Source organism: Bombus pascuorum, chromosome 7, assembly GCF_905332965.1.
Source record: "Bombus pascuorum chromosome 7, iyBomPasc1.1, whole genome shotgun sequence".
NCBI lineage: Eukaryota > Metazoa > Arthropoda > Insecta > Hymenoptera > Apidae > Bombus > Bombus pascuorum.
Window position 1 is genome coordinate 7,268,059 of NC_083494.1, and position 22,501 is coordinate 7,290,559.

Here is a 22,501-nt window from a genome sequence, read left to right on the forward strand (position 1 = left end):
TAAATCGTTTGTCACATAATACTATATTATTGATGCTAATTGATTGATATAGTTTAACCAATCTACTATTAAAATGTATATATTGTAAATATATTATAAGTTTATAAAAGTTTGATAAAATATATTTTATTAATTATTTCGTTATACATCATTGTACGGTAGCATTATTTTTTAACTCGCTTTTTAATGAATTTGATTAACTGTTACAAAGGAACAACGCATTTGACGCCAAAATATACATACCTGGTTGTTTTGATTTCAGTTCGATCAAACGTTTCTGTCTCGTCGAGTATTATAACTTTGTTTGCCATAGATTTAACGAAGAAAGCCCGATTTTCCTTGAAAATCAGTTTTTAATATTTACTTGCACAAGAACATTTAACGATCAAAAGAAAGATGATACACGATCAGAAATTTAATAAAAACTCATGTTTTATTTACAAATAGATAGGAATAACGCTGTACAATCGTGCAAATATTTTAGCAGTCTGGAATGTAATTTAAAAAAGATAAAAACATCGGCATTATTTAAATGCTTTTAAATTTTACTTTAATTTACAATCGATCTTTCTAACTAACTATTCGATAGGACACGCGAAATTTATTAAAGATACCCCTATGCAATTTGATATGTAAAATAACATCATTCTAATCGTCGATATTGAGTATGGAAATTTTTTTAATTTACATAACAATGAATAAAACCTAGTGTTTTACGTGGAACATTTTGACTTGTAATCGATAGAAACGATTATTGCTCGTCTTTTAATTTACATTTCCGTTCATTTCCTTTTTCTTCTCACCGTCGGCAGTTTGTGACGCCTCGTCCTCTCGAATAAATTCGCAGTGTCTGTCGCTTTCTTGGGCGCCGTAAAGATCCAAATTCTTCCCGAGATAACAAACCGCTGCATCGAAAAACACTCCTATTATGGAGAATCCTAAAAAAAAAACACATTGTCATACAATAACGAAGTACTTTCATGGCGAGATCGCTAAAAATTCAATATGTATAACGAGGATTAACTACATCTTTGATGATATTTAATTTGTTCTATTTAACAAAATTATTTAACTTGTGATATCAGGCATGTCTAATTATTAACAATTGAAAATTTACAATTGGATCAAAATCGAATCGTTATGTCACTACTTGTGGTATAATTTACACCGTAACGGTATATTTTTTAAAATTCCATCCAGACGAGATAAGATAAAAATTTTAAACTTCTTTATCGCTTATTTACCATCATTCGAATCTACTATTGCGTTTACATTATTTTGTAATAGGTAATAATGTAATGAATGTTTTATGATACTTTTCTGAGTATGATAGAAACTCCTGTATTCCAATATACATAATAGGGAGACGTGTACATTACAATAATTTTCGTATGGTACAAATCAGTATGTTTGATATAATTTTAATCAGGCTTTATACTTTTCCTAATTTTATATGTACATCATAAATATCTATTTAGCGTTCCTGTTGTAAAAATTGAAACGCGTTTGAGTTAAGGGAAGTTGAGAGAATTTGACACGGTATATCTTTTCCTATAGGATGCACCGTAAAGTCTAACATAGTACTATCAAACACAGGCACAATTTAAAAAAAAAAACATAAATCAAAAGCGAAAATAAAACTTTTCTGGTAAGACTTCATTTTCGAGAAAATTATTTTTAGAAATTTATACGTGTAATTAATGATTTGGTGTGCCTTAGTATACATCTCTCTTTGTAAATGTGCTTACATTTACAAACATAATTAACGTTGCAGTTTACCACTTACTATGATACTACTAATAACAAGCTTGTTATCGATATGAGCTACTAGTTTCTATTAGTTTATCGATATCAGAGTTAAGTGCGTGCGTACCCTTCTGACATATTATACATTCTCGAAATCAACTTTCTCGAAGACGAAATTTTATTTTTAAGTAACTTAGTTTTCGTTTCCACCTTATTTTACGATATACTAATCTATTTATTACATTTTACTTTCCACATGTATCAAATGTTTCTTACTAAAAGCATGTAACTTCTAAATATAATACTTTTTGTCTCCGTTTCGACTGAATATTCGACAAATTGGATTATCCTTCTGTCGTCCAGTTAATCAAAACAATTTATAATACACTGTAGAATTACTACTAATAAATACTTACCTGCTGACGTTATATTAACTAAATATCGGAAGTTTCTTCCATGGTGGAACCAGCAGTTTCCTTGTGTTCCGCAGGACTCCTCCCAAATCAAGCAAGTCGAGTCAATAATGGCTCCGTAAATAATCGGGCCCGGTATCAACGCAAACAAGGAAATGATCATCAGCGTAATACCCTGCGCGAAGCTTTTATCCTTCTTCTCGACGCTGCGATAATTGACCAACACGTTGCCGATTTTTCCGGAACACGCTAACGTTTGTATGACACAAGTGAGCACCGTGAACAAAAGATAAGGGCGGCTGCAGTCATTCGTGCATGGTCCAGCTCTGACTTTATCAAAATTCATCGTATGTGGATCGTTCACGTAGATCGATTGATTCCTCGAATTGTAATCGATAGTGTATCCGAAATGACTTTCGAGATCTGGTGTACTCAGTAAAGGAAGACAACTGCAGTTCCCAAATTCCTTGTCGTTGATTATTGTTCGACAACCAGCGTGGCAGGCAGAGAAAAAGGTCGTCTTCGATGATACATGACAGACTGGAGAATATTTAACGCCATCGCAGTTACAGTCGGTGTTGCAACTAAATGTTAGGTTCATCCTGTAACAAAAATGAGTTAACTAAATTTTATTCGTATCGATACAACGTTGTAATATAAAGGTGTTAGATAACAATTTCACAGCAATGTATAACTGATTTATAATGTTAGTATACATTTATAAATAAGTATGAAAGTTTACCGTGTATTAAATATCATATTTAAGTACATAAAGGATATGTCATAGTATCAAGTACAAATCAATTACAGTAAGTACAAATAATGCATAATTAAATAGAGAAGATATCGTGAAAATGGTATTATAGAAAAAATTATAATATCATAGATGTATGTTAATAATTTACTTGTTTTCATATATAGTCGTCTGTTCTATTACTTATATTGTAATGAAGAAATTAGAAACTTATAGGAATTACATTCTTCAATAAAAGTAACTAGAAAAATTAACGATGTAATTATCAAATTTTAGCTTCAATATCGATTTACACTATGTAATTTCATGTATATCAAATAATACAGCAAACAGTTATCCAGTTCCGAAAAATTATAATCTCTATACTTTCTAATAATTTGTACACAACGAATGCGCATATGACCCTAAAATATATTCCTTGGATCTAGCATTTAATGTTTTTAATATATGTAACTTCAAGACACTGTAACTCATATAGAATACGTAAAAGTCACACTAAATTGTATGAACAGCGCTCTACATATTAAAAAAGAACGATAACTTACGTTAACAGAGAAGTATAATAAAACCTAAAGAAATATTTTATCCGATGATTTCTAGAGTATGCAATGCTCTTTACTAAGAATAATTCAAATATTAATTATTTCTATTAGTATACATTTTTATGTTAACATAATAAAGCGACTCTATTTATAATTAATTACAATTATCTTGTTACATATTAGAGCATTACTATATTACAAAATTTTGAGAAAAACAGGAGTAATAATAAAATTATCACATTTTCAACACAAAAAGTTACAAATGAATTTACAATTTAATTCCTTATAGATCAATCTATAGGTCCTTTCTTATGTTACTTTCCTTTATACATTACTTTATTCTTGGTGACGGCTTCATGAAATTGTACTTTTCCACTTTCCTTTATTTATAACGGAACTTTTATTTATAATCTGAGAGTAATGTAAACAATATTCTATAAGCAAGAAAACGTACTCACTGCATAGTCTCTAAGTTGAGACCCTGAATGCCGGTATCGGAACAACCAAGAAATATAAAGAGTATCTGACCAGCGACGAAACAAATACCGACAAACACATTCCACGCTAACAATGGTCTAGGACCAGGTTTAAATTTGCTAATGATTAATCCAGAAAGCAGAAATCCTAGTACCATACCAACAAGCGATATCGGACCTTAAAATATAAAATCTTATGTTTAATAGCTTTGAGGAATTACATACTTTGGTAATCAATTACTTTAACTCTTACAGGACTGATGCTTACGTATACGCAACATTATACATTAACAAATTATTAATTAATCTATTGGCATACCGATCGTTATCATATTAAAAGTCTGCAAAATATTGAATATCGAGTCTACGCAATTAAAGAAAGATTGAGTCCTGAAAGAGTTAAATAACTAACAACAGTTATTTTCAAGACGTAATTTTTCCAAGTGACACACCTGCAATCACAGTACCACCAGCAGCAGATGTGCTGTATTGAACCTCAAGATATTTCGCCAAAAATGTTATGTATGCCGAAGCACCTAACACGTAAAACACTCCGCTTAGATTATTGAAAGTTAACAGCCAATTTGTTAGCAACCTCATCATCGCTTTCGGAAATTCACGCATAGTTGGAATATATTCACTTTCTAAAGACTTTCTTGGTTCCATCGGCTTCATGTATTGCTCTTGCACAGTTAGGTGCAATTTCAATGGAATACTACCATCCTGAAAAAAATGCATAAAGTATCATTATATCATCGACTAAAAGAAAGACGTATGAACGTATGCGAAAGACGTACATATAAAATGTAATCAAATATTTCAAAGTGAGTATGTATACCTATACAGAAAATGTAGCAAGTAATTCAATTAGTTAATTTTCTTGTTGATATTTCCTCTTATCTACTAGACGTTTGAATGAAGATATGATGCTGTAAAATTCTATTATTAAGAGCAATCAGAAACCCTTAGTAAAACTTTACCCTTGCAACCATTAGGATTATTATTTTATACGTCACTTTGAAATTGTCCGTATTTTTATCTAAAATAGCTATTATGCAAACAACAATTTGCTCCTTTAACTATATCACGAATACATAATTACATCATTGTATATTGCATAATTCAACTCGAAAGATTATCAAGAATATTGATACTACATATCAAGCGTCTATACTACATTAGTAAGCAATATTTTTATCATAAATTACGTAAATATTCCTAAGATCTTTATACCTAACTTCAACATTATCGATACGTTTCTGTGCATACGTAAGCTGCATATGTAGACATTGCAAGGTAAACAAAATATATATTGTATTAAATTCGTACTATACATTGAACGATAAATTCTATAGTATTAATCATATTTCACCTTCTTGGCAGTGTCGATTGCAGTATTTGTTTCTGTCGGTAAATTTCGTGGAAACATTGCTATTAGAATAGCGAACATGCCCATAGTGGCGCCTAGAATAATCCAACCGAGCCACCATGCACCTAACCAGCGTGGATCCTTTTTTGTAATCACAGGATGTAGACTGGGATCTATGTACAAACTGAGACAACCATAACCCAATAGGAATCCTATTGCTGGCCCAACAGTTCTCAGAGCGAAGGTGAAACCTGGATAAAGATTAAATAAAAATTAATATTCCTGTATTCTATAAATCGTACATAGCGCAGATATTTGGGCAATTAATAATAAAATAATTATGATAATCAATAAAATAATTATTCATTATTTCTATTAATTAAATATTGGAACATATATATTCGAGCCTTTTAGAGTTTACGAATTATATGTAACGAATTTTTAGTTGATATACAGCGTTACAACAGTTGAATAGCGTTAACTATAATATTAAATGAAAATATATAACAATTAAGCTTCCTAAAATTTGTTTTAAAGTACAATTAAAAAACTCAAAATCGAGTAAATAAAATTATCAACCATGCAAGATTGATTCCCAGTAAAATAAAGAATTTATGTTTATACCTATACTGTGTTGGCTGCTAACATTACTTGGTAAACAAAATAATTGGTAAATATTTATCAAAAGCAACAAAGAGGGAAAGAGTTTCTTTAAGCTTTATTTATAGATATTATTAATGTTCTCTTTACTGAAATATTAAAAAAACTTACATATTTTACAAATAAATTAGAAAAGTAAAAGAAAATGTGGAAATCCGTTAACATTGTTTTTTTAATGTTTTAAAATTAGCTAGTCGTTGCATTTAGATGCAAAAGAAATATTTATAATTTTAACCCTGAACAACCGTAGAATTTGACAATCTATTTACATTTACAGGTACATTAAATTATGAAACTTTAATACATTACATTATAATACCTTGCATAGATACACTATTTGAATCTGATTAGCGTGTACAAATTAATGATAAATCGATGATTAGAACCAGTACTTACTACCTTCTTATGAAATCAACAGATTATAAATTCAAATTACCTGTTGAAACACGCATGTCAAATGTATCTTTTATAATTCATATATACATATACACAATTATATATAATATACAATATATATAATTCATATATATATATCATTATCATTATCATTGGAGTTAAGGGCGTATAACGAATCTTCACGTGTATTGGCCATCGTTGTTGTGTACTATAGATGATATTTATTGATACAAATGTGATTATTACAGAGTTTAACAAGTAATAGCGGCGATTGGATAATCGAGATGTCGATGACAATGAATTTAGGTTCGATAACGAATCCACGGTCAACGAGATGACGAATGCGATTTGATACAAGATTCTGGTGTCACTCAACGAACTTGTTCACTATACTAGTAAAACTTATTGAACTGATCCTCAGTCCAAATGGAACTGCCCTTATATACTCCTCTCCATACCTTTCTGTACCCCTCGGGTCAATCTTTGTTTTTAAGGAGAGCTATTTAATTACTCCATACCTCTGTTAGGTACACGTCCCTCCCGTAACCGTGGCTACGTTCAGCGACCCGTTATGTCACTTCGAACCCAGATCCATTGTCATAAATCACGAGCAAACATAATTGGATTAAATCATAAACAGCTATTTCTCAGTTTTATTATTAAAAAAAATAAATTTATAATTTATAATTTATATAATAAAAAGTCTGGATTAAAGTATTGGGGACCTTCCCAAACATTCCAAAAGAAAGACCACGATGTCCTTTCATCTCCGACATATATATATACTACCACATACATTTACTGTTTGAATATCAAAAATTAAATTTGAAAATAAAGATCTTACCAAATAACAAGACAGAAATTTTAAGCTGCATAAATGTACACAATGCAAATAATATAAAATGTACATATATAATATCCAAAATATGGTACTCTTTGTGATATTTAATAGATAAAATAATCTTTCATTTTATCTCTGTTCCACCTTTTTCACTATATTCATAAAAATATGAATTTGCATAAATATCCGTGATTCGCTTATATCAATTAATATTTACATAGAATAAATATTTACCTAGAAGCATCGGAGTATTCTTCTTTTTGGTATTGTCATCCAGGTACGTCTGACCAAGACCGTAATAGAGAGTGGTACCGATTCCAAGGATAAACTGAGAGAGGAAGACCAAGAGTCGTGGAAGAATGCTGACGTCCAAGAGCGTTTCCTCGTCGCAATGGTCTGGTTTAACGACGCGTGGACAAATTGCTAGATCTTGGGGTACTGTGGTTGCATTCAGCAGAGTTTGGTCAAGGTATTCCTTCGTTAATGCCAAAGCATCTCGTCCTGGTCCGTACAAGAAGTGTGGAAGAGCAAGGACTAGGCACGAGAAGGCACTAAGACCGACACCAACCGCGATCCATCTTGGACGGTGACCAGAACCTCCGTAGTAGGTTAATATCAGAGATAAAATTTGAGAGATCTCATTGCCAGAAAGGATTAATCCTGAAATAAATTCGGTTCAAATGAATTCTTATGACGTGACTATTTCTTATTTCGTAGTATAAGAAGAGATGCAATGGGAACAATGCTTCATTTTTCTTTATGACAATTATCGTACATAATTGTGTAAACACACGTTTGTGTATATCGTATATCATTGTGTACAAAGCTCGAAATTGTAAATTCAATCAACATCATATTAAAGCAAAACTTTAGTAGGTTGAATTATTCTACTCTCTGTAATATAAAAGTATCAAATTATGATAAGACGAAATAAAGATTAGTTTAGCACGTAGCCGATCAAAGTTACAAGGAAGTTATTTGTTGCGCCTGAAACGTCGCAAAAGTTTCGAAATTATTGTAAATAATTTATGAGATACTAATTATAATGATTTTGTAATTAATTCTTTTAATTAATTTATATCTTATATCGGCACATTATACAGAAGAAACAGTTTGTTGAATTTCACGATCTTCTATTAATTAAATTAAACGGACCGAGTTCATTATAGATATTTTTTCAAATATAGCCATCGCTTAAAGATATTAATATTATAAATGCTCTTTGTGGAATCTTCATTTCTGGAGAAGAATTGCTTAAAATTTCCGAAAAATGATTAGTTAAACACATTTCTCAATACGTTCAAGGATCAAATGAATATTGTAGAGTTCATGATATTTTTGAAAACGAACAATATTACAAAAATTTGCCCAAAAGAAATGATTATTATGAGAAAATTACTTCAAACGATTTTTCGTATAAATAATAGACGTTGCAACTATGAAATGCTAAATTTTTCCAAAATATTTCAAACAAAGTATTACAATTCTCTTGATATATGTCAGAATTCTTCGTTTAATTTAATTTAATATCTATGTTTGCCTAAGTAAATTAATGTAAGATAATGTTTAGTTATATAAGTTTTGGTTATTAATCACTGAAATGGGTTGATGCAACAAAAAAATAAAGTTAAAAAATTAAAAGCATTAATGTAACTAATTAAATTATTGTATAGAGCTTACTTTCAGTTTAAGCATAGTATGTATTCATAAAACATTAAGATACAAACTACCTAGACTGTGGAGAATGATTAATCTGAATACTTGCAAGATATCAAAAAGTCATACATCTCTTATACATCTGTATATTATCTTATCCATAGAAAACAATCAAATCGAAAATAATAAGTGATATTCTACATGTCTATCAAGTTTTAAATAACTGTACTTTCATCAAAAAGCTGTGTTTTTTGAACCATAATATCAAATCATAAGGATTAACCACATACGCCAATGGAAATAATATTTAAGTTGGACGTTAGAATGATTCTGTAAATCCTAACCACGATTACTAATATTTTTTCTCCATTGTTTTATACATTTCATTGATTTATTGAAATTAATGATAATATTATAATATGGAGACTCCAATGAAAGAACACAAATGTATAAATCTTATTTTTAGTCTTTTCTTAAAGGAGAGCAACTTTACAATAATAAAACAATTTTATTCGAATGTTTAATATAAAACAATAATTTTAAAATAAAGAAGACGCTACTTTATTTCGTTTTTACATTAAATTTGTATTTTTGCTATCCTCCAGAACGTTCCAAAAATGTTAAATGAAACAGAAAAATATTCTCACTTTTTCAGAAAACCGAGTGAATTTATCAACTGTTTGTAAATATGTTACCTTCCTAAAATAGACATATTATTCTCATTTTCGACTGTGTTATATTAAGTTATATACTTATATTACATCAAGTACTCCTTTTTAGATAACTGATGGTATTAAAATCAGGAAAGTTTGCAAAGACGAACTTATCAGCTTTATTTTCTACGATTTTCAAATAGAATTTTGCCTAATTATCCATCGTCGCAGTCGTATGCAATATTTGTTTCTTTTCTAAAAAATCACGTAATTCGACAAAACGTATCGTTTGTATCGTTAACTCCAATGGATATGTACAGATATCGATCGATCGAATGAACGTAATAACACCGACCTCGTAAAACCACGAAGTCCACCGGCTGAATACTACACGTTCGTATGCGTAAGAGTTGTATCGATTTCTCACGCAGCCGCTGTAACACGTAATTAACGTTCATCCAATTGCGTGTTCACGATGCAAATAATGTTTCAATCGGTGGGCCAGTTAATGGCCAGGGTGGCAAGCGAAACAAACGAGAGTTCTACGATTCTTTTGCATCATACAATTGTGAGACTCGAACGAAAGAAGATGACAATAAAGGATTAATTTGAAAAATCAAAGCGAGGTCAATTAGATTAACATCATTACACGTGGACTCAGCAACAAGTTTGCGCGATATTCATTACTACTAAGGCATCTTTTTTAAGCGAATCAGGCTTTTGTTTTGTTAAATCATTCTTGATAAAATAAAAAATGTAATATATATAACATCTAATCAATATATATAAGACACGTAAATAATGCGTACGCATAATATGACACCTATTGCTATTAATCCAATAATCTATATTCGATGAAATTAATTAAAAATTATATTCGATGATGTTGATATCATTATCTAGTAGAAAATTATGGTTGAATATAGAGAATAATTGAAAAGGAATTGTTGACGCATTGTCATTGATTGATTTCGCGTGTTTAACGCGGAGCAACTTTAACGAATGAAATGAAAATTGATAAAATAACGAAGCAAGACGATGATTATTTCGTATCAGAATTGTTTTATTATCATAATGTCTTTGTGGGTTAAAAGTTTGCGCGCGCGAAGCCACCGCTCTATATTTCTTCGGAGACATATTGCTTGGTTGAGAGTTTTATAATAATTAAAATGACCTAAGAATCCTAACGAAAATTAGCTGTAGTAGGGGCAGAGCACGGCGACGCGTAATTAGTCAATGAGCGTTAGACGAAGTTTAGACAGGAACAGTTTTATATAATAAATCTACACATACACGGTTTTGAATATTACTAAGCTTCACAGAAGCAGGTTTCAAATGTCTACTAATTCGCAATTCTCCGTACATCTATTTAATACGCTTTTTAACTTTGTCCAATAAAATCAAGCAATATCAATAGCAGCAATAATAATAAAAAATCAGTAATAAATTTCACGTAATAGAAAGTGATTTTCGAAATTTATAACGTATCCGAAATATCCAACTACGAATGATTATAACTCAGCTTCCTCGAGTATTATACGTACATTACTTTTCAAAAGTATAGGATAATTTTTATCCATCTGTGTTCTATCTTAGCCTAAAAATTAATCGCCCTTTTTAAAGTGAAAAGCATGCAGGATCTTTGAAAACAGCATATTGTATAACAGTATGTTCGTGTATCTTTATAGTATCCAGCACTCGTTATTCTAACGACAGATTTCTCACTTCTATGATTGCGACACTCTACTTACCTACTAGACGAACGCACACCGACACGCGATTTATCTTTCGTCGGGGCCGAATGCGTGTACGTGTGCAAATGCAAGTCCAAGTACTTTAATACGACTAGAATCGTAACACTTGGCTACTCGGTATCAGTGACGAGAGAAATCACAGTAAAAATAAGAACCGCGAAATACTCGAGTGTTCACAGCTTCCTATATCTCGGACAGATTTTATTATTGTTGCACGAAAGAGTCGGTTTTATGTGATGCACATTACGATAACATAAAATCAGAGAAAATATAATTATTTACGTAGGATTTGTTGAAATTTCTTCTTTAATACATAAGATATTGAAAAACGAAAGGATGTAAAATTTGAAAAAATCTTGTAAAGTACATATATTCAGCATAGGTTCTAAGATCAATATTTCTGTTATAATTTCATACCTTCTTTAGAAGCTTAATCAATTTAGTCCATTCGTTTATAATAGAAAATTGTAATAAAATTTCGATGGCAAGTAAAAGCTGTACGTTCGTCAGAGCATATGAGACAAGGCAAGGAATATTTAAATATTTCTACATTACACGTCAATTCATAATTTATACAAATGAATATTCATATGAGAAGAAGACATATTAAACATAAGAAGAAATGTTATCGTTAACATAAAAAGGAACATAGAATATAAAACAACTTCTTTTATAAACTATGTTTCTTTTTATGTTAACGATAACATTTCTTCTTATATTTCTTTAATATATTTTCAGATCTGCTTTATTCCTTGTATTTAACGCGTTATCGAGAAATATATTTTATCCTGATTTTAGCTTCTGTATCGGCTGCGACTGTAAATCTTTAACGAATTGAACACTTATTATTTTAACGTCTTGCATACATTTATTTAACAATAATATATCTCATATACTTTGAGGTGATAGAACGTTCGATGAAGTACGAGAATAATCATAAACTATCTCGCATAGCACGTTTTATTTTAAACCTTGGAATTAATTAATATGGTACGTTTGATCATATTACTCCAAAGGCGATAATTATAACTCAGATTGTACAGGTAAACGAAATACGGTGACAGGTTAATAAAGTCAAAAGGTTCTTACCAGTTGTCCGACTAGGTATCTTAAATCTCTTTTCCAAGGTTGTGAGGGTGACAACGATATAAATAAAGGCCATCGCCTGCACAGTACCGAGGAGCCCGTACACGGCGATGAAATTTTTTGGGGTAGCACGATCTCGTAGCCATCGGGGATAAATCCCACAAACTCCACAACCTTTGCTCATCCCTCCGACTGCACTGTAACATTCACATATCTCATTTTTCCAAATTTTTTGGAACATTTTAAAAAATTGTTATAAAATATTTTCTTATTAACATTCTAATGACGATATATTACATACACCTTGTTAATTACAACCTAACCGGAGAATAAAATACATATCGTATTTCACTTATAATCTGTTAAAAGCTCTTCATTTTGTATAGTAACTTGCAAAAGTATCATGCTACGATTATCTTTTATAATATCAAATATAAACTAGCACGAACAGTTCAACACGCAACGAGTATGGAAATTAATGCGTTAATATCGATATTAGAAACGAAGAATAAAGAACGAATAATTTTCTGATAACGGTATAACGATAGATCTTTATTACTGATGCGATTTACAGACCAATACTTTCGCATACTGCTATAAATCATCAAATATCGCAGTAATTTATGTATTTTTGCTTCTTCTTATCAAACAACCAATATGAATTATTTTTGTTTATCTATATAGAAAATTGTAAATAGCTGCTTGTTATATCGAATGATCCGAATAGAAAAAAATCATATGCCTCGACAAAGATACGAAAAATATGTTCGTCATGTTTAAACGTAATATCAAATATGAAGAGCCTATAAACCACATGTATATGTATATAGAAATAAAAAGCTAACAAGGTCAATTATAATAATTGCATTAACTTCTCTATAGAACACTTCTCTCTTCCATACAATTCCTTTAGCAGCGATAAGTCTGTTATCTACCGTTATAAACCGTTTTAATCATTTAATGATTAGCAGCAGTCGCTCCATTTATTACCATTTCATTAATCCTTCCTCATTATCATATAAATATATGTAGAATAAATTATGTGGCTGCAATGATTCAAAGCGTTGTTTCGATGAATGTATGTGTGCAAATGTTAATTTTATCTATTTCGCTGCATCAAATCTTACATTCTGATAACGATTAGTCCGAATTTTCGGATATAAATCACGACAAAACGTTTCTGTGTTAATAAATCTGTTTCAAATAAATTAATTACCTTTGAAAAATCTTTAGATATATTTAGATGTATTCCCCACTCATGATGAATTTTCTCATATTTAATAAACCGTCTAATTGAGATAACATAGAATCGACGAGCGGAGGAACTAAAATAATGATACGCATGAAAAGTAAGCAACACTCTAAAAGCTTCGACATCCTAGCTCCCTTATGCTTCATGATATTTCAAGTTCACACATTTTTGAAAAAGTTTCTCAACTCGTAAGTATCTTACAGCTGGAATAATCAATGGTTCCTATCCTTTCTGTAATAGGCAATTTCATGAATCAAATTCATAAATAAGCACGGTCAGTTTTATCAATGACACTTTCGACACAAGAGTGATATCGCGTGTGATCACTATTTAATACATTTGTTAATTGATCGTGAATAAAATTCCGAAATACAGCGAAATTGTCATTAAAAAGAGGGAAATTGAAATTACAAAATTAAGATTATCGAAAGATAATTAAAAAAATCAATCATGAAAATACGTGCCTGTGATTTAACGAAAGTGTTTTGAAGAAGAAATTATTAAAGTTTTACGTTTGACGCACGAACTGAATTCTGCTCAATGGCGCAACAACCAATTCAATCCATTCAATTTCTACTAGCTTACAAAAATTCTTCCAGATTATTGTAATGTAAATAAATACAACGCTGATTAAGCGATAAACTCGTTTTTTTAAATTCCTGACTTAGGTCACTTTCGTAATCACCGACACATATGTGTAACGTATGTATGATCTTACATTATGAATTCAACGTATGAAAAGCTCGTTGGCAAAATATCTGAAAATTTTGCAAGTTACATGCCTGCATAGCGTATACGTTAAAAGCACGCACAAGTGAGACTTAATACCTAATGAGAAATTACAGTAAAATAGAGTAATGTTCAATGTGATTAAATATGTCCAATAATAGCATTCGCAAATCATTCTTAAAAAGATCTACGATTCGTAGGGAAGATAACAACTTTGCAAACTGAAATTCATATTGCCAAATAATTTATTTGCTAAATGTTCAGATACTGCGAATGCATGCCTCGTTGCATAAAGCGATAAAGCGAAATTCGTATATAACATTGTCTAATCGTTAGAAGAATCAGCATAATATTACTTTTTTCACTAAAAAAAAAGGTAATATGTGTGTCTCATGTATGCAAATGTCAAAAAGTCAAACGATGTAATGGATTTATTTACCAACGATTTCCTTGGTAATTGTCGAGTGCGCCACGGGCACCTGAGATGATTACGCAATTGCAATTTAACTGGGTATAGATTTCGTTGTGACGCTCGGAGACTGCATTAATACGGAGTTCCAGCCGATTGTTACTTCCGCCTCGTCGTGCTACAAGAAGCACGCAAAGAATCGCGAACCTAACTTTATGATATATTCGCGAGTGAGAAGAAGTCGCAATACCAGCAACGTTCAACGTAAAAACAAAGATTTCAATTAAAAGCTTGTGCAAAAATTATGAAGGCTTGGTTGACGTTCGTCGTTCGCGATAAAACTGCTAAATAGACAAGAATTGAAAGAGAGAAATGAAAATACAACTGAGAAAAGCTAAATGTTACGATGATGTTCTCATAAACAATAAAATTCACTGAAAGTCATATAGGCTCCGTGACGATAACTATGTACTGTAATTAGTAAGTACTGTGAAACGTTACGAGCTTCCGGCATCGGATATTAATCAAAAGCACGAACATTTTTATACGCGACACATGCGCGTAATAGAACTATAGGTGTACGAGAAACCGGTAAACAGTTGTGAATGGAAGTAAATGTCGACAAAAAACGTCCATGATGATATAATAGATATAATAGTTATAATGATATAATAGATGATATAATGTAATAACCTAAGATAGTTCTATACCAATCTATAGAGTAAAACGATCAATTTAAAGTAATGTTGATCAACGTAACATATTTATGAAAGAATAGGATGAAAATTCCGCCAAATGAAATATTTAGAGCGAGAAAGAATTGACAAATAGAGCAAAATGAAAAGATGGAAGATCAAAATTGTCATTGTACAAAGAAGCTATTGTACGTACCAAATAAATCCAATGAACATTATACACCATAGTACAATAATGATAGATATTTGACTTTCATGCGTAAAAATTACAAAGCTACATTGTTTTTAAATAGTTACGTGAACATCGAATAAAGAGTGTAGACGCTATACTAGCATCTACTTACTATGATAACCGATAGAAATTTTTGTTTTCCAAAAAATCCAATATTCTTATGAAACACGATCTATAAATAATATTATAAATTGTATATAAAACAAAAACCGTGAGATGCGTTTAACTAAGCTTGTATGCGCCGCAATAGAAGCACATGACCATTTATGTACGTACGATGTAATTCGCAAGATATCTAAGCAATTGATTAAATGTGTAATAAAATAGTGTGGAAAAATAGGCGATCCTGATAGAAACATTAGCAGTTACAACAGAGAGCACAAAGTATGCAAGAGAAAGCGAAAACACGCGAGAATTCTATTAGTCTCACCTTGACCTTAGGCCACGTGCTTCCGCATGGACTCAGGAAGGACTTCCAGGTCGCGAGTCCTATATGGATCGCGATCCTCGAGTCTTTCCTTGCTCGTGACCTCCCTCGTCTGCCGAGTAACTAAAAAATCACTGAGCGCTATGAGCGCTCTAGTTTACGCGAATAAACGCGGGGTAACTGAGGCTCGCTCTTGTGTCAATGGCAATGCTCCCCTACTACATATTTCTCTATCAAAACGAATGATAAACGGGGCATCATTCAGAAGACGCGTTATCAACGAAGCACCGGTGCTGACATCTCATCATGTTTACCCACGATGACCAGTTGGTACCGATTCCAAAGGTATCTCGAACTACGATTGGTTGCAGTCTATGCTAAACATACGACGGTCAACGTTCATTGTTTCGTGCGTTGTTCAACTTTTCCATTTATTTCTTTGTTTGAGGAAATAGGAAGGGGCACACTTCACAGATTTTAGTGAGCTTGAAATATGTTGTCAAAACCAACATTCTGAACAACTTTCTTGCATACATGCAACCGTCGTTCGTCCTTCATTTCCGAGATATTCACAGAAATCTTCTATTAAATTTAATTTCGATTGCGCTTCATTCTGGCATACAGATCGTCACATTTTGATATAGCTCATTGATGCTAGTTATCTTTAACATAAATAAAAAAGGATAAATCAACGGGCTATAGGTTGGAGTAGATTAACATTCGGCCGGTAACGTAAGCGTTCCTAGTTCGTGTGATTTTGTAAGTGCATGATAAAGTCCACTACTACGATTTATTATTATTTATATACAGAGTCCGAATAACATGTAAGAGCGGCGTGATTCCCTGTGTAAAAATAAGAGAAAAATATAGAATAGAATTCTTTCATTTCCAGCTTAGTTTCTGAAAGGATCGAATTTAAAAATTTGTGAAGTATACTCGAACGTGGCTAATTCCAGGCTGGACAGAACTAAGTAATCGACAGGAGGTCATTCTACGTGTAAAAATATAGTGGAAATATATATGGTATATGGTTATCATTAAATTACATGTATTCATTAGGAAAACATGTATACATATGTATTTGCTAATTCTGATTATATCATTAGTATATACACGACGAACAAAGAGATAGTGCAACATTTCCTATATCAATAAATTTATTAAAAATTATTTCGTGTTAACATTGCCGGCCACTTAATGACGCCGATTACACTAGTACTGAATCGATACTAGAGTAGAGTGGATATTACTCTAACCCACAACTCAAATAAACAATAATAAATGTAATAATAATTTAAATGATCCGTACATATTTCGACGTCTAGCGCTTGTTTTTGCATCAATCGATTTCGATGAAATTTTCAGCATGTATATAACTGATATGGATCTACTAGACGTACTTTTTCGTTACAGGCACAGATAAGAAGGTTGTACAAAGTAACCTTTACTACTTTCATCGCCATTCCTATAAATTTTCTTCTTAAAGTTCTTTTTTCGTATCATCCAGTGAACTAATCCTTTCAACTCCTCACAAAAGCTCAAGTTTGACTGTATCTATTTTGTAAAATTTTGAAGAGGTCGGTTGATCAATTATTGATATATCATGAAAGCCAATTCGCTAAATATGATTTGAAGTTTCGCATCCAGCAACCTCTAAAGCAATAACTTTACCATTTTATCGAATTCAGGAGTAAAAAATATAGGAAATCATTTTCGAGGTTCAACAGTTTGAGAAGAATGCAATAAAGGAATCGTCAATTTTTTTCTCCACTAAGTGTAAATATCCTTTGAAGGAATATTAGCTTAAAAATATATGCACGCAATTCACAAAAATAAATCGATTGTACAAATATGTCCATCGCTTTTAAATACACCACCAACATTACTAATCTAACTAAAGGAACTCTACTTTTTCTTCCTTAAAGACACTTTGTAAGGCAGGACATCAAAGAGTGACGAATTTATGAAGATTCACGAAGGAAGCCAAATCGTTGAGTTATTTTGCCAAAAGGCGCAACTGGTTATTTTTGCTCGGTCGTTGCGGGTCTGACTTAGACGTCGAGGGCGGTTTCCCCTTTGCTCGTTTTTGCGGTCCGCCGCGACGCTTGGCGTCCAATTCCACAAGGCCATTAAGATTATCTTTAGCCACGAAAAACGACAAGATCGGGTTCCATCGAGGCGACGAAGTCACTTGCCTTGGTTACAGGAGAAAAAGGAAATTTTTCGTAAAACTGGTGAACGATAGCGCTGAATAAAGCTGTAAATCGTTTCGTATCATTGAGACAAACGATTCGTAAAGGACTTTCTGATGGAATAAGTTTGGACAATGAGGATACCATTAAACGATACATAATCTTCTGAAAATTAGGATTTTATTTCTTTTTTTTCTGATTTTTCGGTAATCAATGTTTGTGTTTCGTCTCTTGCAAAGAGTTCAGATGACGTGCGAAAGCAACAGACAACAATAGTCGCGATCTATCATTAGACCAAGACGCATTCGCTTTTTATTTCTCTGTGAGACGATATACATATTCACTTTCGTTTCATTTCGTTAACTTACTAATAGGGTGTATAATATTAATATTATTAATGATAACAGGCGATATATTACAACCGTTAATCCTAAGAGTATAGGATATTTGCAAATGTGATGGTAGCCGTGACGAAAATACGAATTCCTCACGATTTAATCCTAAAGTTCGCATTTCTCTTCATAACGTCGCAACAGATTTTTTCGGTTCGCAGTAAATTCGAACGATCACGTATCCTGTTCGCTTTGTCATTAAGTACATGAACAATAGTGAGTAATCGATAATGACAATAATATTATCAATAATTAATATTAATAGTTATCAATTTATAATAATAATAATAATAATAATAATAATAATAAAATAATAATAAAATAATAATATCATGTATCAATAGCATTAATTTATTTTCCTATTATCTTAATCGAACGATTAATGTAATAATTAATTCCTAACACTAAGTCTCCCTAACAGCATCTTTTGCTAACTTTTTACAGAACTTTTGGTTTCCATCTCCATTTCTTCGTTCATATTACGTCTACTTAAAATTCTAACGAATCTAATTAACTTTATCTCGAAGGGTTTAGGACTAGACAGCCTCATTCTTCATAGCCTGATCCTCTGTCTCCCTTCTTGTTTGCTAGTTACTTCTCCTTTTATTTTCGATCTTGCCGTTTGGTCTCCTTTTATTTTTTATTTCACCCCTGTACACGCGTTAGCGAATAGTTTCACGCTAACGAAACACTGACTAGTTTTTAACCGTTAAAATTATTCGGTCGTGCTAATTAAGGCACCTAATTACTGTAAAATGGGACGAACGAATTCCTTGTATTTTGCAATTTTTTCTTAAGCAATAAACAATTAGTAGTAGCGCACATTAACATTGAAGAATTAATAATTAGGTAAATTGATCCGTATTTAGAATAAATTGTAACAATATATAACAACTGTAATTCATTAATAAATATATTGTCGCAAGTATAAAAATGAAGTCGCGCTAAAAATTAAATGATACACCTATTATTCGTATTTAAAAAATTCTAACAACATTTATTCGCGTATAAAACAATAGCTTTCGTTGATCAACAGAATTTTGGTGCTTTTACGTCTTCGTTTTTAAGTATTCGACTTCGCTTAATTTCATGATTATCAGCATTCGATAACCAGCAATGTCGATTCGTTCGTCCGTTGGTCCTCACTGTTCATTTAAATATCATCTATAAATTATGCAAAGAAGGCATTATCTTCTTAAGACACTTGGTGATTTCGCTGACACGCGATTCTAAGGCAACATCGGTTTAATTGTAACGCAACCATCGTTACTTACAATCCCTTGATATGCTTTACTCAAATGAATCTTTTGAATCTATTGACAGAATTTTCATTTCAGAATAGTTGTTCAATAAAAATTCTTTTTAGCGAATTTCAAATAGAATACTTTCGAATAAAAAATTAATTCCACGAAACTAAAAGTTTTTACTAAATTAGAGTTTAACAAACACTCGATATTGAATTTATAAAATTTAATATTTTAAGTCAATCTTCGTTTACTAAAATAATTGCAAACAACGTATAGTTTGGTCATAAACGGGAGTTGCTAAAAATGTAATAACATCGTCATAATTTAAAATCAAGCTTAACTTATTGAGAAATACTTTCCTACGTACTTTAAAAGAAAGGTACGAGTGTATTGAAAAACTATTGCTCTTTTTCTATCTAAGTAGATAAAGAGCTAGTTTAAAGTTTCGTGGAAAATTTATTTCTAAATTTTTCATATGTCGGCCATAAAAAGAACGATATTCCTCTTTCATAAAGTGAAAAACATATTTCATCAAGTTTAATATAAATAAACTAAATTATACGTTTAAATTTAAAAAGTTTATAGTTTTTGACCAATATTCAGAAATGATATCTGTATCACTCTCAGTCCTAAAGGATCGTAAGATAAACAATTGCAATGAAATAGCGATTCGTGAAGAACACCAAAAGTTATTCGTCGATACTGGAAGTAACCGTTTCATCCCCCAGAACTTATCATCATTTAATTAACGCTTACTATCTCGTAAAAATACATTTCTCGAACAATATCAATTCTGAATACGGATCAGTCTTTCGGTTCTACCTAATAGCGAGTAATTTACGTCGTTCGAATCATATATCAGTTATTTGTAACTGACAACATCGCAGATCTCGATCTCGGATTTTTCTTTAACGTACAAGCGGTACGTAAGCGTACAAAGATCCGGCGTTTCTAAAATGTTCGCGCATCTACTGAAAGCTTCTATTACCCATCATGCTCCATTTGTTATAAATAATCATAATGCTAACAACATTACATATCATCTTGTATCTCGAAGTACATTGGCCGAGAATGCCAAAGTTTGGCCCTATAAAGGAGAACGTGGAAAGGAAGATTAAGGTGGGGAAGATTAAATGTTAAGTTAATAAAAAACTGCCAACCGCCGATCCAGAATGACGCAGATCACATCCACGTAGCTTCCTCGTTTTCTGCCTCTCATCGGGCGTCGTTTCCAAAATTAACTCGTGAGAACGTGGAGCTACATTCCGAGTAGTTGAAACAATGGCTCCTTCGTGCGCGGTACACCGCACCAAATAATGCCTGATCCTCGAATAAGGAAGGAAGGAACTGAGTCGTCGTAGAGGCAGATGAAGACTACACGTTTATACGGCGGCGAGGATCAAGTTTTGTGTTGCGAGTTTAATGCCTGTGGGACAATTGACGACAGTACCAATTTCCTTGCGGCAATTTGTCCAACTTCTATTGCAATCTTGCTTCCTGAGGCGTCGTTTGATACGGGAGTCCTGGGAAAGCCGCGCCTGCCGCTGTTGCAGCTGCAGCCGCTGCTGCTGGTAATCCTGCTGCTGCACCTGGTAGCGTTGCATACGTATACGGTGTCACGTAACTTGCTGCTGCTGCGTTCGCTGCAAAAACAAAGAAACCGCATTCTAAGCTCCTGGATGTTTCTCCGATCTTAGCGCAGGTAATCCTTTGAGGAAACAATACCGATTACGACTAATATGAATGCAAACCGTATATTTTCAAATATTGCACGAAAGCATTTCTATTTACAGTATGCTTTCACGCTTTCCATTCTAAATGATTCACTAGAAGGAAATCAACGAGTTGACATGGATTGACAATTTAATTTTTCTTCGAGAAATTAAATTACCGAATTGTAATGTCTTGTATAGTAAATTGTATGTACTGAAGAAGTAGTTTTAAAATTGTAACAGGATTACCCGCGCTTCTTCCTAAAAAATATCATTATTGTAAATATATCTTTAATTTTTACTCATTTTTGATTAAGTCTTACATTTATCGAAATTCATTTTCGATTCTTTGCCAGAATAATATCATTGCATGATAAAAGCTTACTGTCATCCATCGTGACATTTTTCCCACCACCACCGTAGACAGCACATCAGAGCATTAACAAAATTTGCATGTCGATCGTGTTGAATGCAAAGCCAGCATAAGCATGCAATGTTGCATTTCCACTTTTTACCATGTCTGTTATACCAACAGCAGAACATTCCAGCGCAAATTAAAGAAACTTCTATACAAGCATTTTTTTGTGTGATCATATTTCTGAGAACGTACGAATAACATAAAAATAATAGCACATAATCTTGAAAGTAATAAAATGATCATTTAGCACAAATTTCGGAAAACAGACTGTAGAAAGTTCTCCTGGTAAATGCAAATTGCATTGCTTTAATTTTGAGAAAGCTTTCCAATAACCGATGTAAATCGAAAGAGCTACAAAACATACAAATGTGAAGAAGCGATAAGTGAAACGAATAAAAAATATTCTCAGCAAGATTCCCACTATAGATATCAAAGATATCACTTCCTAAC

At 32.1% G+C, this 22,501-nt stretch overlaps 2 protein-coding genes across 5 annotated transcripts in view; both read right to left on the bottom strand.

Annotated features, from left to right (window-relative positions):
• Nucleotides 1–414: 414 nt before the first annotated feature.
• On the bottom strand, nt 415–16,289 carry LOC132909164 (solute carrier organic anion transporter family member 74D). Of its 2 annotated transcripts, none has more exons than XM_060963788.1 (8): nt 16,094–16,289; nt 12,350–12,538; nt 7,432–7,857; nt 5,304–5,551; nt 4,384–4,654; nt 3,914–4,109; nt 2,163–2,761; nt 415–938 (listed from the first exon to the last, which is right to left on the bottom strand). In XM_060963788.1, exons 2-8 carry the CDS (start codon nt 12,528–12,530, stop codon nt 766–768), a joined length of 2,094 nt encoding a protein of 697 aa, XP_060819771.1. In that variant the 5' UTR covers nt 12,531–12,538; nt 16,094–16,289; the 3' UTR covers nt 415–765. The 2 variants fall into 2 exon arrangements, with proteins under 2 accessions (XP_060819771.1, XP_060819770.1); XM_060963787.1 differs by having other exon boundaries at nt 12,350–12,543.
• A 2,154-nt stretch (nt 16,290–18,443) lies between these two features.
• Nucleotides 18,444–22,501, bottom strand: part of LOC132908812 (RNA-binding protein 24-like) — a 28,029-nt gene continuing 23,971 nt past the window's right edge. For 2 of the 3 annotated variants that reach the window (XM_060963152.1, XM_060963154.1), the window contains exon 6: nt 18,444–21,564. In XM_060963152.1, coding sequence (XP_060819135.1) covers nt 21,401–21,564 — 164 coding nt within the window. In that variant the 3' untranslated portion in view covers nt 18,444–21,400. The remainder of the gene's footprint in view (nt 21,565–22,501) is intronic. The other variant, XM_060963153.1, reaches the window with a different exon arrangement.